Genomic DNA, 10,753 nt, shown 5'->3' with positions numbered 1-10,753 from the left:
TATAATTAGTTTGGTTTACCTTTCACCTAAAATAAAATGGTTTAGTTAGTTTGCACACCTCTAATTAAGATCGTGTCTCAATGAGAGTATTTTAGTCTTTAAGGTTTTGTTAATTATTAAAAACAAATAAAAAGGTATGACGTAGGGGTAGAAGGGTAAGTTTTGGTTAATTCTTGCATTTGTTATAGGTATACTATTAGTCATAAATTACTATGATTAGAAATATGTGGCGTTTGATAAATTTTTTTCAAAGTTGTGTGAGCAGAAAGTCTAATTGTAGTTGTTTAGTAAATCTAACAATACATAAAAGAGTTAAAACTCTTTTTAATGGTGGCAGTCTCTCTACTTACTTTTTTTTTCCCTTTTTGATTTTTTATCTTTATTTTTTAATTCTTTTTAAATTTTTAGTGTTTATGTGTTATTTAAAAATATATTATTCTTCACTTTACTCTTATAAAAGTAATTTTTCGTATGTATTCATATTTTATTTTTAATTAGTAAAATATTTTTCTTAAAATGTGTTTCTACTTTATTTTATTTTTTGTCAATTAATTTTTACACATATTCTTTTTTTTAAATAAATTCAAAAGTCCTTAAATAGTTCTATAAATGAATTTCTCATTATTCAGTAAATAATAAACTCTTTGGGTATCTACAACATAATAATACGTGTGGAGCACATTACAAAACTAATTATGTATAAAAGTGCTGTGAATATATATAATGATTAAAATAAACAAACTTTATTTATAATTTTAGTTATTTCTAATTTTAATCTAACATTCATACAAAATAGTAAATATTAGTTGCAATTATAGTGTTTACTTAACTACTAAGTGGTTTAATGGGAAACAATCCCTTCACTTTTCTAATGTTGACTAAAATTAAAAATAACAATACCCCTATTTGTTTCACTGGTTTAGTTTAGTTCAACTCAGTATGAACGGTGAGCACAATTTGAACTGACATTTAGTAAGCATGCAGTTTGAATTATATTATCTGTTTAAAGTTTGAACTGAGTTAAATGACTCAACTTAGAGTTTAGCTCCTCTCTTAAATTCAACCGTTCAAACTATTTCCGAACAGTAAAAATGTTTCACTCTCTCTGCTTTTCACACTTACCAAACACAAATTCAAATTTTATTCACTGTTCAAATTAAAACTTTAACTACACATCGAAACGTCAATTTAAACCACACAAATTGAATTTTTACGCTCAAATCAAAAAGTTTAAATCAACAAAATTCAAATCAACGAACCAAACATCAAATTAAAACTTTAACTACACATCGAAACGTCAATTTAAACCACACAATTTGAATTTTTACACTCAAATCAAAAAGTTTAAATCAACAAAATTCAAATCAACGAACCAAACGAGACAAATAGTAATTCATCAAGAATAAACAAGTAAATTAAACATTCGTTCCCTTTGACAATATTGATATTTTCTTTCCTCATTTCTTAGAAAGAGAAGGAGAGAAACTAATGTTTGAGAGGAATTAAAATTAACAGAAGACTAATGTTTAAGAGAAGTTGATAAATATTCTAATTTAATGTAAATTTACATTTCAACCACTTAAAATTTCAAAAGTACCTTTAAATGAAATATCACTCTTTTTATTATTATTTTATTTTATTTTAAATAATAATATATTATATTAATAGAGTTTACATATTAAATTTTAAATACATGATGCACAAAAAAAAGACCTCCACATTTCTCAAAAAGAAAAGAAAGTAAACATAATTCTCATTGCCCACTCCCGATGTCCAATCATCATAAGTAAAGATCTCATTTATTTTATTGATTCAAATTTTATTATAATAAAAAACTCATAAAAACAATCATATTTAATTTTTTTATTATAATAAAAAACTCTCAAATAAAATTATATCTCTAACTCAAAAGAAACGTGACAACTTGTGGAGCAGCGTCCCCTCCTCTTTCGTCGTCGTCGTCAGGTTCAAGTTCTTCTATTCAGGTTTCTCTCTCTTTTGGTTTGAATTTCCGTTGACCTTCGGAGCTCCATTTTCTAATTGTTATTTTCATCGATTGTCATTTTTGTACGAGTTTAATTCTCCTTTATTTTATAGTACCCTTTTCATTCATTTTATTTGATCTTTTTATGCTCATTTCAATCATCTTTTTTTTTTTTCCTTTCATAAATGAAGTGAACTAGACGATTTTCAAATTATTGAGTTTCTTCAAGTTTTTTCATTATGTTAAAAATCTTGCTTAATTACTAACAGGTTCACATTCATTGCCTCAATGTTGACTGATAACCAATGTTTCATGGGGTTTTTTTTTTTTTTTGGAGGAAATTCGTCTCTAGTAATTAAAACTAGTTTTCCCCCCTTAAAGGGTGTGGGGTTCATTTATAAAAATGTATTTTTTGGTCGGATATATACATTAAAATAAGGAAGTTCTGGGCTAGCATAAAATGACTTTTTTTCTTTTGGAAAGGAAGAACCAGAATCTTCAACTGATATTTCAGATTGAGTAGAAGGAAGCTTGTTTGAAGATGTCCAAAATTTAAAGGTTATAACACAAAAAGGAGGAAAAAGAATTAAGCCCAAATTTGATTTCTTGCTAACAATCATTTTCCTTTTTTTTTTTTTTTTTTTCCTAATTATCTGGTTTGCTAGAGTAACCAGCTTAAAAAACTAATACCTTCTGTTTCTTTTTAGATTAAAGAACACTAGTGGCCCATTTGGTCCACATGTTTAGTTAGTGATTCTGATTTTGAATTCAAATTTTATGAGCTATTTTTATTTAAATTTTTTATAAGAGAAAAGTACTGTAACAAAATTATAATTTTGGGTTCAAACACGTGAAACAAACGGCCCTAGGTCTAAGATCTAACACCAAGTTTTTCTATGGTTTGCAGAGAAATATCTCTAATATCTTTTGCACTCATATCCCTTCAAACTGAATAGAATGAAGGTGTTCGACGCGCACTGTCACCTGCAGGACCCAAGAATATGGAGCAAGGCTCCCCAACTGATTGCAAAAGCTAATGAAGTTGGAGTGGTCGGCTTTGCGGTCAACGGAGTCTCTGAAAATGACTGGCATTTGGTCAAGCAACTCGGTCAATCTTACCCTGCTTCCATAGTTCCTTGCTTTGGTCTCCACCCTTGGTAAGTATTATTGTAGTTGCTTAAATGTCTATGAAGTGAAAAAATATACGGTAGCACTCTCTAGGTAGAAGTCAATCCCGGAATCAAGCTTGCTAAAGAACAGTGGCTAATGGTTTATACCAACTTGGTTTGATTCACAAACCGATTTTTTGTTGGTTACTTGTTCTTGACAAACTGAGCACTCATGATTTGTTGCAGAGGAAACTGTTTCTCTCAATATCTTTGGGTGGTGCATTTTATGCTGAAACAGTAACGAAACCGTTGATCTTTTATTTTGCAGTGTCCATTTGCTTTTAGTATTTAGTGCTTGCTACTTAGGAAAGTGGGGATTTTGTGGGTATTCCCTAGTTGTAAAGAACTTTGTGAATCTCATTTTTGTCTTGTGCCGGGAAAGAGAAGAAAACACTGGGGAAAGTAGGGGGGATTTGGTTGGAGAGAAATCGAAGAATTTTTTAGGAGCATGGGGAAGGGGGCGTTGTTGTATGGGATAGAATTAGATTTTGGGTAGCTTTACGGGTTCATGGAGAAAAGGATTTTAATGGTTTGCTTCTCTCTGATCTTACAAGAGACCGGGGCTCTATTTTGTTCTAGAATTTTGTTTGTGCGAGGATAGCTCATCCTCTTCTTTGTAATTTCTAGTGTAAATATAGTTCTGTTTGTTTTCAGAAAAAAAAAAAAAATGTAACTCAAATTCACGTAGTATTGTAGGTTTATTCAAGAAAGGACTCCGAGTTGGTTCGACACATTGAAGCAATTCTTTGATTCCACCCCCTCTGCTGCTGTTGGGGAGATTGGGTTGGACAAAAGTTCACGGGGAAAGCAAATTGATTTTGCGGATCAGGTTTTTTAGGTGTCAGTTTAGAAGAAAATTTTTTAAATACAGTGTTTTCATCTGTTTGCTGATATTATATGAAATATCCTCATCAGGTTCAAGTGTTTCAGCAGCAGCTTCAGCTCGCAAAAGACTTGAAACGGCCGGTGTCCGTCCATTGCGTTCGTGCTTTTGGCGATCTTCTTCCCATAGTGCAGTATGCTTCTTTGCATATCAACGGCTTCATTTAGTGCAATGTTTACATTGTATATCCATTTTTCATATAGTCACGTCAGTCCTTTGCATAACTGTTAACCAAATTCTTGCGATGTCTTTGTTCTTATTTTAGGCGTATAGGGCCTTTTCCTGCTGGTGTCATTCTTCATTCCTACTTGGGTTCCGCTGAGATGGTTCCTGAATTTGCCAAGCTTGGTGCTTACTTTTCATTCTCAGGATTTCTCATGTCTATGGAACAACGCAAGGCAAAGAAGATGCTGAAGATGGTGATTTTATCAGTTCTGATATGCAGTATAAAATTAATTAATTTCTTATTAAAAAAATTAAATAAAGAAATTCTTAGCTTATAAGCTCCACAGGTGCCTTCTGAAAGGATTTTGTTGGAGACGGATGCACCTGATGCCCTACCCAAGTCTGCATCGGATTCCTTGTATCTAGTTGAAGGAGATTCTTACAATTCCAAAGAGCTTCAACCGCAACAAGGCATTGACGATCTTAGTTCTGCAAGTGATGCATCAACAATGCCTAAAGAAACCCTTAATCATCCTGCGAACATTTTGAATGTGAGTCTGCATCGAAATAGGTTTTGCTTATATCTGTTTAGTGGTAGACATTATCCAAGGAAAAATACTTTTGCACTCTCCCAAGCTTTCATTTGACTTGCATTTTGGCTCTTAATGCATAAAACCATTAGATTATCCCTTGCCACTTTGATTTTTCTTGCTTTCTGTTTTGGCTTGTATCATTGATCTTGTCATATTAATCCAATTATTTTGTTCAATTTAACTTTTTCCTTGCACAATTCCTTAGTATATGCAAAGTCGAAACATAATGCTTTGGTTATTTTGACCATTTTATCCAACTTATTTTCACCGATCGGACTCATGTGAAAGCTTTTTAATAGACTGGGAGTAAAGTAAAAGGTGGGTACAAGGACAAGGGGTAAAGTACTTTATACTCATGGTATTGATGGATGAGTTTAGTGGAAGACCAAAGCTAAGTAATATGCATAACATGAGTATTATTAATTCAAAACAAATATTTAAGTACTATCGCGTCCTTTTTTTCTTTTTCACTTTTCTTTCTTTTGTTAATGGTTGATCCTCCTTTTTTTGCTTCATGCTTCTATGTTCAGGTGCTCAGTTATGTTGCATCTCTGCTCGAGTTGACTAAAGAGGAAGTTGCTGAAGTGAGCTATCAAAATGCGATTCGCCTATTCTCATATAGAGCTCCTTGAATCACTTTCTGAAAGATGAATCAATCCCTCGTCAATTTTAATAAACAATTGTACATTTTCACTTGTTTGTTGATCACTAACTGCATATTGGAACGTGTTACTGTACGTGTTTCAGATCATATTTGCATGCCATGCTAATGATAACTGATAAGTCATGCATCCTCATGACTAGAGTGGTCAAACGGTAACGGATTAACATGTTGTGCCGTGTCATGCCCCTGTGCTAATGGGCCGACCAAACCCATTTCGCAGCTCTACCCATGACTTTAAACCCTCCAACCAAACAAGCATTTAGTGATCCTGTATTTTGAGGTACAATTATCGTTACAAAATGGTCTAAAGTAGTTAGTTGTTTTGAAATTATCCCTTTGGAAATCGTTTCTCCTGAGGTTCTTCCTGACTATGTGGAATGGTACCCTAGGTTGAGTTTGTTAGTGGTCAGTGGTCAGGTTTGAGTTTGTTAAGGTCTGCTGTATGTTTGCAGACTGTTATGTTGTGTTTTTTATTCGCCTTGTTTGGTTTTGTTTTGCCGGTTTTGTGGCTTCACATTGTAGTCATGGCCGGGTGTGTTACTTTGTTGGCTGCGGCGCTGCGCCTCCTTATGGCGTGTTTTTAGTGAAATTCTCATTTAGGGAAAAGACAAAGGGAAGGAGTTCTTGCAACCAACATAAGTAGAAGGAGATTACATAGTTTAAACAAGAAGAATAAATTAAAGCACCAAATCTTTACAAGCAGATGAAGAAGAAGACCTAAATTACTAAAGATTCTATATTAAGAATGAAAAGTAGATTGTCTAGAACACAAAAGCAGATAGTGACCAATAAAGAGCAAATCAAATTACTGAATTAGGACTACAGAAATGAGAGCAAAACCCTCATTCTCTAAAGCGACAATACCAGAGGAAAAATAAATAAATAACCATGATTACATCATGATCATCGATTCGTCATGATTCGAAGGCAGTTAGGGAGAATGGCGCCAAAGATCCAACACAATTATTTTCAAACACTAATTTTGGACATTTAGCAGCAAATAATAAATTTTCATGCACTGATTGTGGTTCCTTGATGCAAATGAACAAAATTTAAAACACAGTTAAACATCAAATGCTCCAATGAATAACTGTTAAAACAAAATAATTAGTTCACAATTCAAAGACAAACAAAAGATTCTACAAACAAACTAAAAAACCAAAATCTTAAAACTTAAGTCCATGTTCTCGAGCTGCATCGGCGATGGCTTCTACACGTCCATGGTATGGATATCCACCTCGGTCGAAGGCCACCTTTGTGATCCCCTTCTCCAAACAGGTCTTTGCAATGACTTCACCAATCTTCTTTGCAACCTCCTGAGAAAAAAATGAATGTTCCAAAAAACGCAATTAGTAATATCTGCACTGCTCCAATATCCAAAGCCTAGCAATTAAAGGACCTCCTCACCTATACATAATGCATTCAAGTTGAAAGTTTTCGAGAGCAATAAGCTGAAGGTGAGTCGTATTTTGTAGATTGAATTTTGTTTTACACAACAAGAACATGTTGTGAACAATTTTTATATCCTAGAGAAGAGTTTCAAATAACAAAAAATAAGCTAGCTATTTTCTACATGAGCCATCACATACTGAATTGGACCTATTTGGCATTGTTACTGGAAGCTACTATTGGCTTCCTAAGTCCAAAAAATGCTTTTAAGGGTTTGGATAGGCTTTCATAAGACCTTTCAATCAGCGTCATAAAATGTAGCTTTTCCAAAGGAAAAAAAAGTTTATGAACTGCACTCTAATATTTCCCGTGCTTATTAGAAAATCTAAACTTTGTTTTTGTGGCATTGGGTAGCATAAAGGATATGCTTCCAAATTCTGACTGAAAAAGCACATCTTTTACTTCTCTTCTTCTACTACCTAAACGTAATAAGGCATCTTTTCACCAAAAAAGGGAAAAAAAAGGAAAAAAAAAAAAGAAGCAATAAAGCGTAAGCAAAAGCAATGCCAAAGAGGCCCACAGTTTTCACTAATACTGAGAACTCACCAGCGTAGGACCAGAAGTGTAGCTAAACTCTTCTGAGATGGCTTTTTGCATTGTGGAAGCCGCAGCAAGTGTGCGCATTTTGGTGTCATCAATCACCTGAACATAGAGATGCTTGTTGGAGCGGAAGACGCTTAACCTTGGCCTTTCAGGAGTCCCTTCAACCTGATAATAAAACACAAAAATTTCATTGCAAATACACCAATGAAAAAAAAAAAATCTAATTATATTAACCATAATCTAAAAACCATCTGAAGCTCCTTCGTTGTCAAGAGATTTGAAAGACGACCACATACAAAAGTTCTTTCCATTTCCACTAGTCGAATCATTGCATTAACATTACATTTTTAAGATGGAACCCCTTCTTTATCGTCTCCTCATTGCTTAGCAGATAAAATATCAGAATACGCTTGTTAAGTAAACAAACACAGAACAGATTATTGTACCTTCTTTCTGATACGAGAATGGCGAGCGATTCGGTCTTCTTGTCGGGTTTTGGCTTTGGCTTCAACAACAAGTGATTGGACTCGTTGCAGCCTTGGAAATGAGAGGCCAATCCCAACTTGAAGCTGAAGTTGTTGGGAAGGGACAACTGCACTCTGAAAGAATGAAAGTGACATTCTTCTCCTTACACTCACTTTCTCTGAATCAATTGGAAAGGGAAAGAGTTATCAGTTTTTAGGGATGGCAATGGGGCGAGTACTGTATATGAATTGGGAAAACTGATCCCACACCTGGCCCACAGTACAGAAACCCTTATTATCTAAACAGACTTGGGTTTATCCCTAATGACTTGTTCTCAAAATTTTCCATTTTTCAAACTAGGCCACATTAGTTCCCTTGAGTTTCCCAACTCAATTGATCATTAACTCATACTAGAGGAATACGAGTTCTAGAGAAATGAAACTTAAATATACCAATTTTTGGAACATTTAAGCCTAATTTTTACATACAAATGAATAAATGAACATCAAAAGTGGTGTACGGCCTACACTCTAGTTTTAACAAGCATGGAATAAATTAACTGGAGAGTGAGGATTGCAATTGCTGGTGCAGAAATTCTTCAGTGTAGTCCTATCCCTAATCCAGCTCCCTAGTTTTAACAAGCATGGAATAACCACATTCCACAAATGCTAAAAAAAAAAACCTTAAATATATTTCTATAAATTTCTTTAATTGATTTCAAGGATAAAAGAAATACATTTCAATGATTAACAACAATTCTTAAATAGATTTTTTAAAAATAAAAAAAAATAGTTACTTACTTTTATTACATAGCTCATCTATTGACTATTCACATCTAATCATGTTTAAAAGTTTTCTATTATGCCTTTCTAAACAACAAGGAAAAAATAAAAATAAAAAATAAAAACCAGCAACTAAACAATATCACAAATCTGAAAACACAAAATCTCACCCAAAGAAACAAAAAAAGAAATCACAACCAAAGCAACCAGTATTGCGGTCTCGAAACACATTTTGAAATTATAAAAGCGAAATTTGAAGAACATCACAAATTCGGGAATACCCAGCCAAATTATGCACAAAATTAATCACGTTATCCGATAAACCACATGAAAAAAGACAAGGAAAGTTAAAAGAAATGAACAAAAAAGAAAAAAGAAAGAGTGGATAAAAAGTACAGTGTTGAATTCGCACTGGGAGGAGAAAAAGTCGACAGAAAAAGAGCGTCGGTCGGCGACTGTGGAGCAACGATGAAGGATGAAAGAAAACCTCTGAAGTTTTATGGAGCTGCTATGTTCAGGCTTTCTAGAGAGAGAGAGAGAGAGAGAGAGAGAGAGAGAGAGGCGAAGTTGAAAAAGGTAGGCGGGTAAAAGATTGCGGGACTGAAGTGAGACCAAGACGTTTTGTATGGAATGGATAACGTTGTTGGTTTTTTTTTTTTTTTTTTTTTTTTTTTTTTTTTTTAAATTCTTAGAGAAAATTTTTTAAAGAAAAAATTACTTTTGTTATGGAACTTCTAAGCAGAACATGTCCAGTTGAACTTTCGCTTAGGAATAGCCCCGTTTAGTATTATTTTTGGAGGCTGTTTTTCATTTTTTCTAAAAAAAATTACAACAGTTTACGGTATTTAGTAAATTCTATTTTTATCTAATAATTTTTAAAAATTATTGTTAAATAATAAAATTTGATAAGCATGGTTGTATTTAGTAAATTCTATTTTTGTGTAATAATTTTTAAAACCTGTTGTTAAATAATAGAATTTGAAAAGTATATCCTGAGTTGTTTGTGCACAATAACTTCTGCTCTATTATTTAAATTTACTGAGATAACCCGAATAATAAAACTTAATTCTTAATATATCTATTTTACTTTTTTCATACTAAATTATAAATATGTATTTTTAAAATAGCTATTTAAAAATTTAAAATCTTTAATAAGTATGATATGCTAAATTTCATTTAAATAATAATTATCAAAATATTTTAAAATAATAATAATCAATATTAGTAGATGAATAATTTTTATCTTATTTTTAAGAATTATTTAAAATAATAAAATTTAAAATATATATACTTTTTATAGTATGAATATTGGTCATAAAAATAAAAATAAAACTAATTATAAACATGTGTGATAAAAATATGTTTACTTTTGTCATTATACATTTCAACAACAATTTTATATACAATTTATTAAACACCTAAATAAATGCTTCTGGTACTCACAACAATTTTGTAAAAATATTTACCCAACACTTATATCCTTCTGGTCACAGCAACTTATAACTAACAACATAGCAATAGTAAAAATTTTCAACATAATAATGCCAAACTAACCCTAAGTATTGTTATTTTAACTGTTAGATTAAATTTTTGTTGTTATAATATGTGGGTGTCCATATTAAAAATTGAGTTATTTTCAAAAATACTCCCAAATTATGGATTTTTTAAAGTCTATTTAATTTTTGTAACCGTTAAAAACACCCTAATGTTTAAACACAGTTCAAAAATACTCCCTTCTTCTACTTTTGTTTATATCCTTAACGGATCTGTTGATAGGCCTATAGAAAATTAATCAATAAATTAGAAGACATTTATGAAATAAATAGATAAAACGTGAAAAACAATTATTAAAAAAATAATAATATACCTTTAATAATAACACTGTAATTAAAAAAAAATATCGTTTCCCCTTTTTTTTTAGCTACTTGCCCTAAAACTTAATTTTTTTAATTTTAGTTTCTTTTTGAGTTTTAATATACCTTTAATAATAACACTGTAATTAAAATTTAATATACGATTACTTCACATGTATAAGCACGTGTTACTTGCCCTAAAA

At 31.9% G+C, this 10,753-nt stretch overlaps 2 protein-coding genes across 5 annotated transcripts; one reads left to right on the top strand and one right to left on the bottom strand.

The window, feature by feature from the left end:
• The first annotated feature begins 1,946 nt into the window (after positions 1–1,946).
• LOC21393750 (putative deoxyribonuclease tatdn3-A) lies at positions 1,947–5,705 on the top strand. 3 transcript variants are annotated; one of them, XM_024162738.1, is made up of 7 exons: positions 1,947–1,985; positions 2,892–3,141; positions 3,850–3,982; positions 4,069–4,169; positions 4,302–4,455; positions 4,549–4,752; positions 5,325–5,705. In XM_024162738.1, exons 2-7 carry the CDS (start codon positions 2,942–2,944, stop codon positions 5,424–5,426), a joined length of 894 nt encoding a protein of 297 aa, XP_024018506.1. In that variant the 5' UTR covers positions 1,947–1,985; positions 2,892–2,941; the 3' UTR covers positions 5,427–5,705. The 3 variants fall into 3 exon arrangements, with proteins under 3 accessions (XP_024018506.1, XP_024018508.1, XP_010087087.1); XM_024162740.1 differs by lacking the exon at positions 1,947–1,985 and adding an exon at positions 2,501–2,542; XM_010088785.2 differs by lacking the exon at positions 1,947–1,985 and having other exon boundaries at positions 2,840–3,141.
• Positions 5,706–6,490: 785 nt separating this feature from the next.
• LOC21393749 (50S ribosomal protein L18, chloroplastic) lies at positions 6,491–9,307 on the bottom strand. 2 transcript variants are annotated; one of them, XM_024162724.1, is made up of 4 exons: positions 9,110–9,307; positions 7,897–8,093; positions 7,454–7,615; positions 6,491–6,774 (listed from the first exon to the last, which is right to left on the bottom strand). In XM_024162724.1, the coding sequence occupies exons 2-4, from the start codon at positions 8,068–8,070 to the stop codon at positions 6,625–6,627; spliced, it is 486 nt and encodes a 161-aa protein (XP_024018492.1). In that variant the 5' UTR covers positions 8,071–8,093; positions 9,110–9,307; the 3' UTR covers positions 6,491–6,624. The 2 variants fall into 2 exon arrangements, with proteins under 2 accessions (XP_024018492.1, XP_010087086.1); XM_010088784.2 differs by having other exon boundaries at positions 9,094–9,306.
• Positions 9,308–10,753: the final 1,446 nt, after the last annotated feature.

This window comes from Morus notabilis, unplaced genomic scaffold (genome assembly GCF_000414095.1).
Source record: "Morus notabilis unplaced genomic scaffold, ASM41409v2 Scaffold1289, whole genome shotgun sequence".
NCBI lineage: Eukaryota > Viridiplantae > Streptophyta > Magnoliopsida > Rosales > Moraceae > Morus > Morus notabilis.
This window is presented reverse-complemented; position numbering and strand designations above follow the sequence as displayed.

Coding starts and splice junctions, on each gene's coding strand:
- LOC21393749 (XM_024162724.1), bottom strand. CDS start 8,070: ATGTCACTTTCATTCTTTCAGAGTGCAGTTGTCCCTTCCCAACAACTT. Junction 7,616..7,896: donor ATTCTCGTATCAGAAAGAAG/GTACAATAATCT, acceptor TTTTATTATCAG/GTTGAAGGGACTCCTGAAAG. Junction 6,775..7,453: donor ACACTTCTGGTCCTACGCTG/GTGAGTTCTCAG, acceptor TTTTTTTCTCAG/GAGGTTGCAAAGAAGATTGG.
- LOC21393750 (XM_024162738.1), top strand. CDS start 2,942: ATGAAGGTGTTCGACGCGCACTGTCACCTGCAGGACCCAAGAATATGG. Junction 3,142..3,849: donor TGCTTTGGTCTCCACCCTTG/GTAAGTATTATT, acceptor GTAGTATTGTAG/GTTTATTCAAGAAAGGACTC. Junction 3,983..4,068: donor AAATTGATTTTGCGGATCAG/GTTTTTTAGGTG, acceptor TATCCTCATCAG/GTTCAAGTGTTTCAGCAGCA.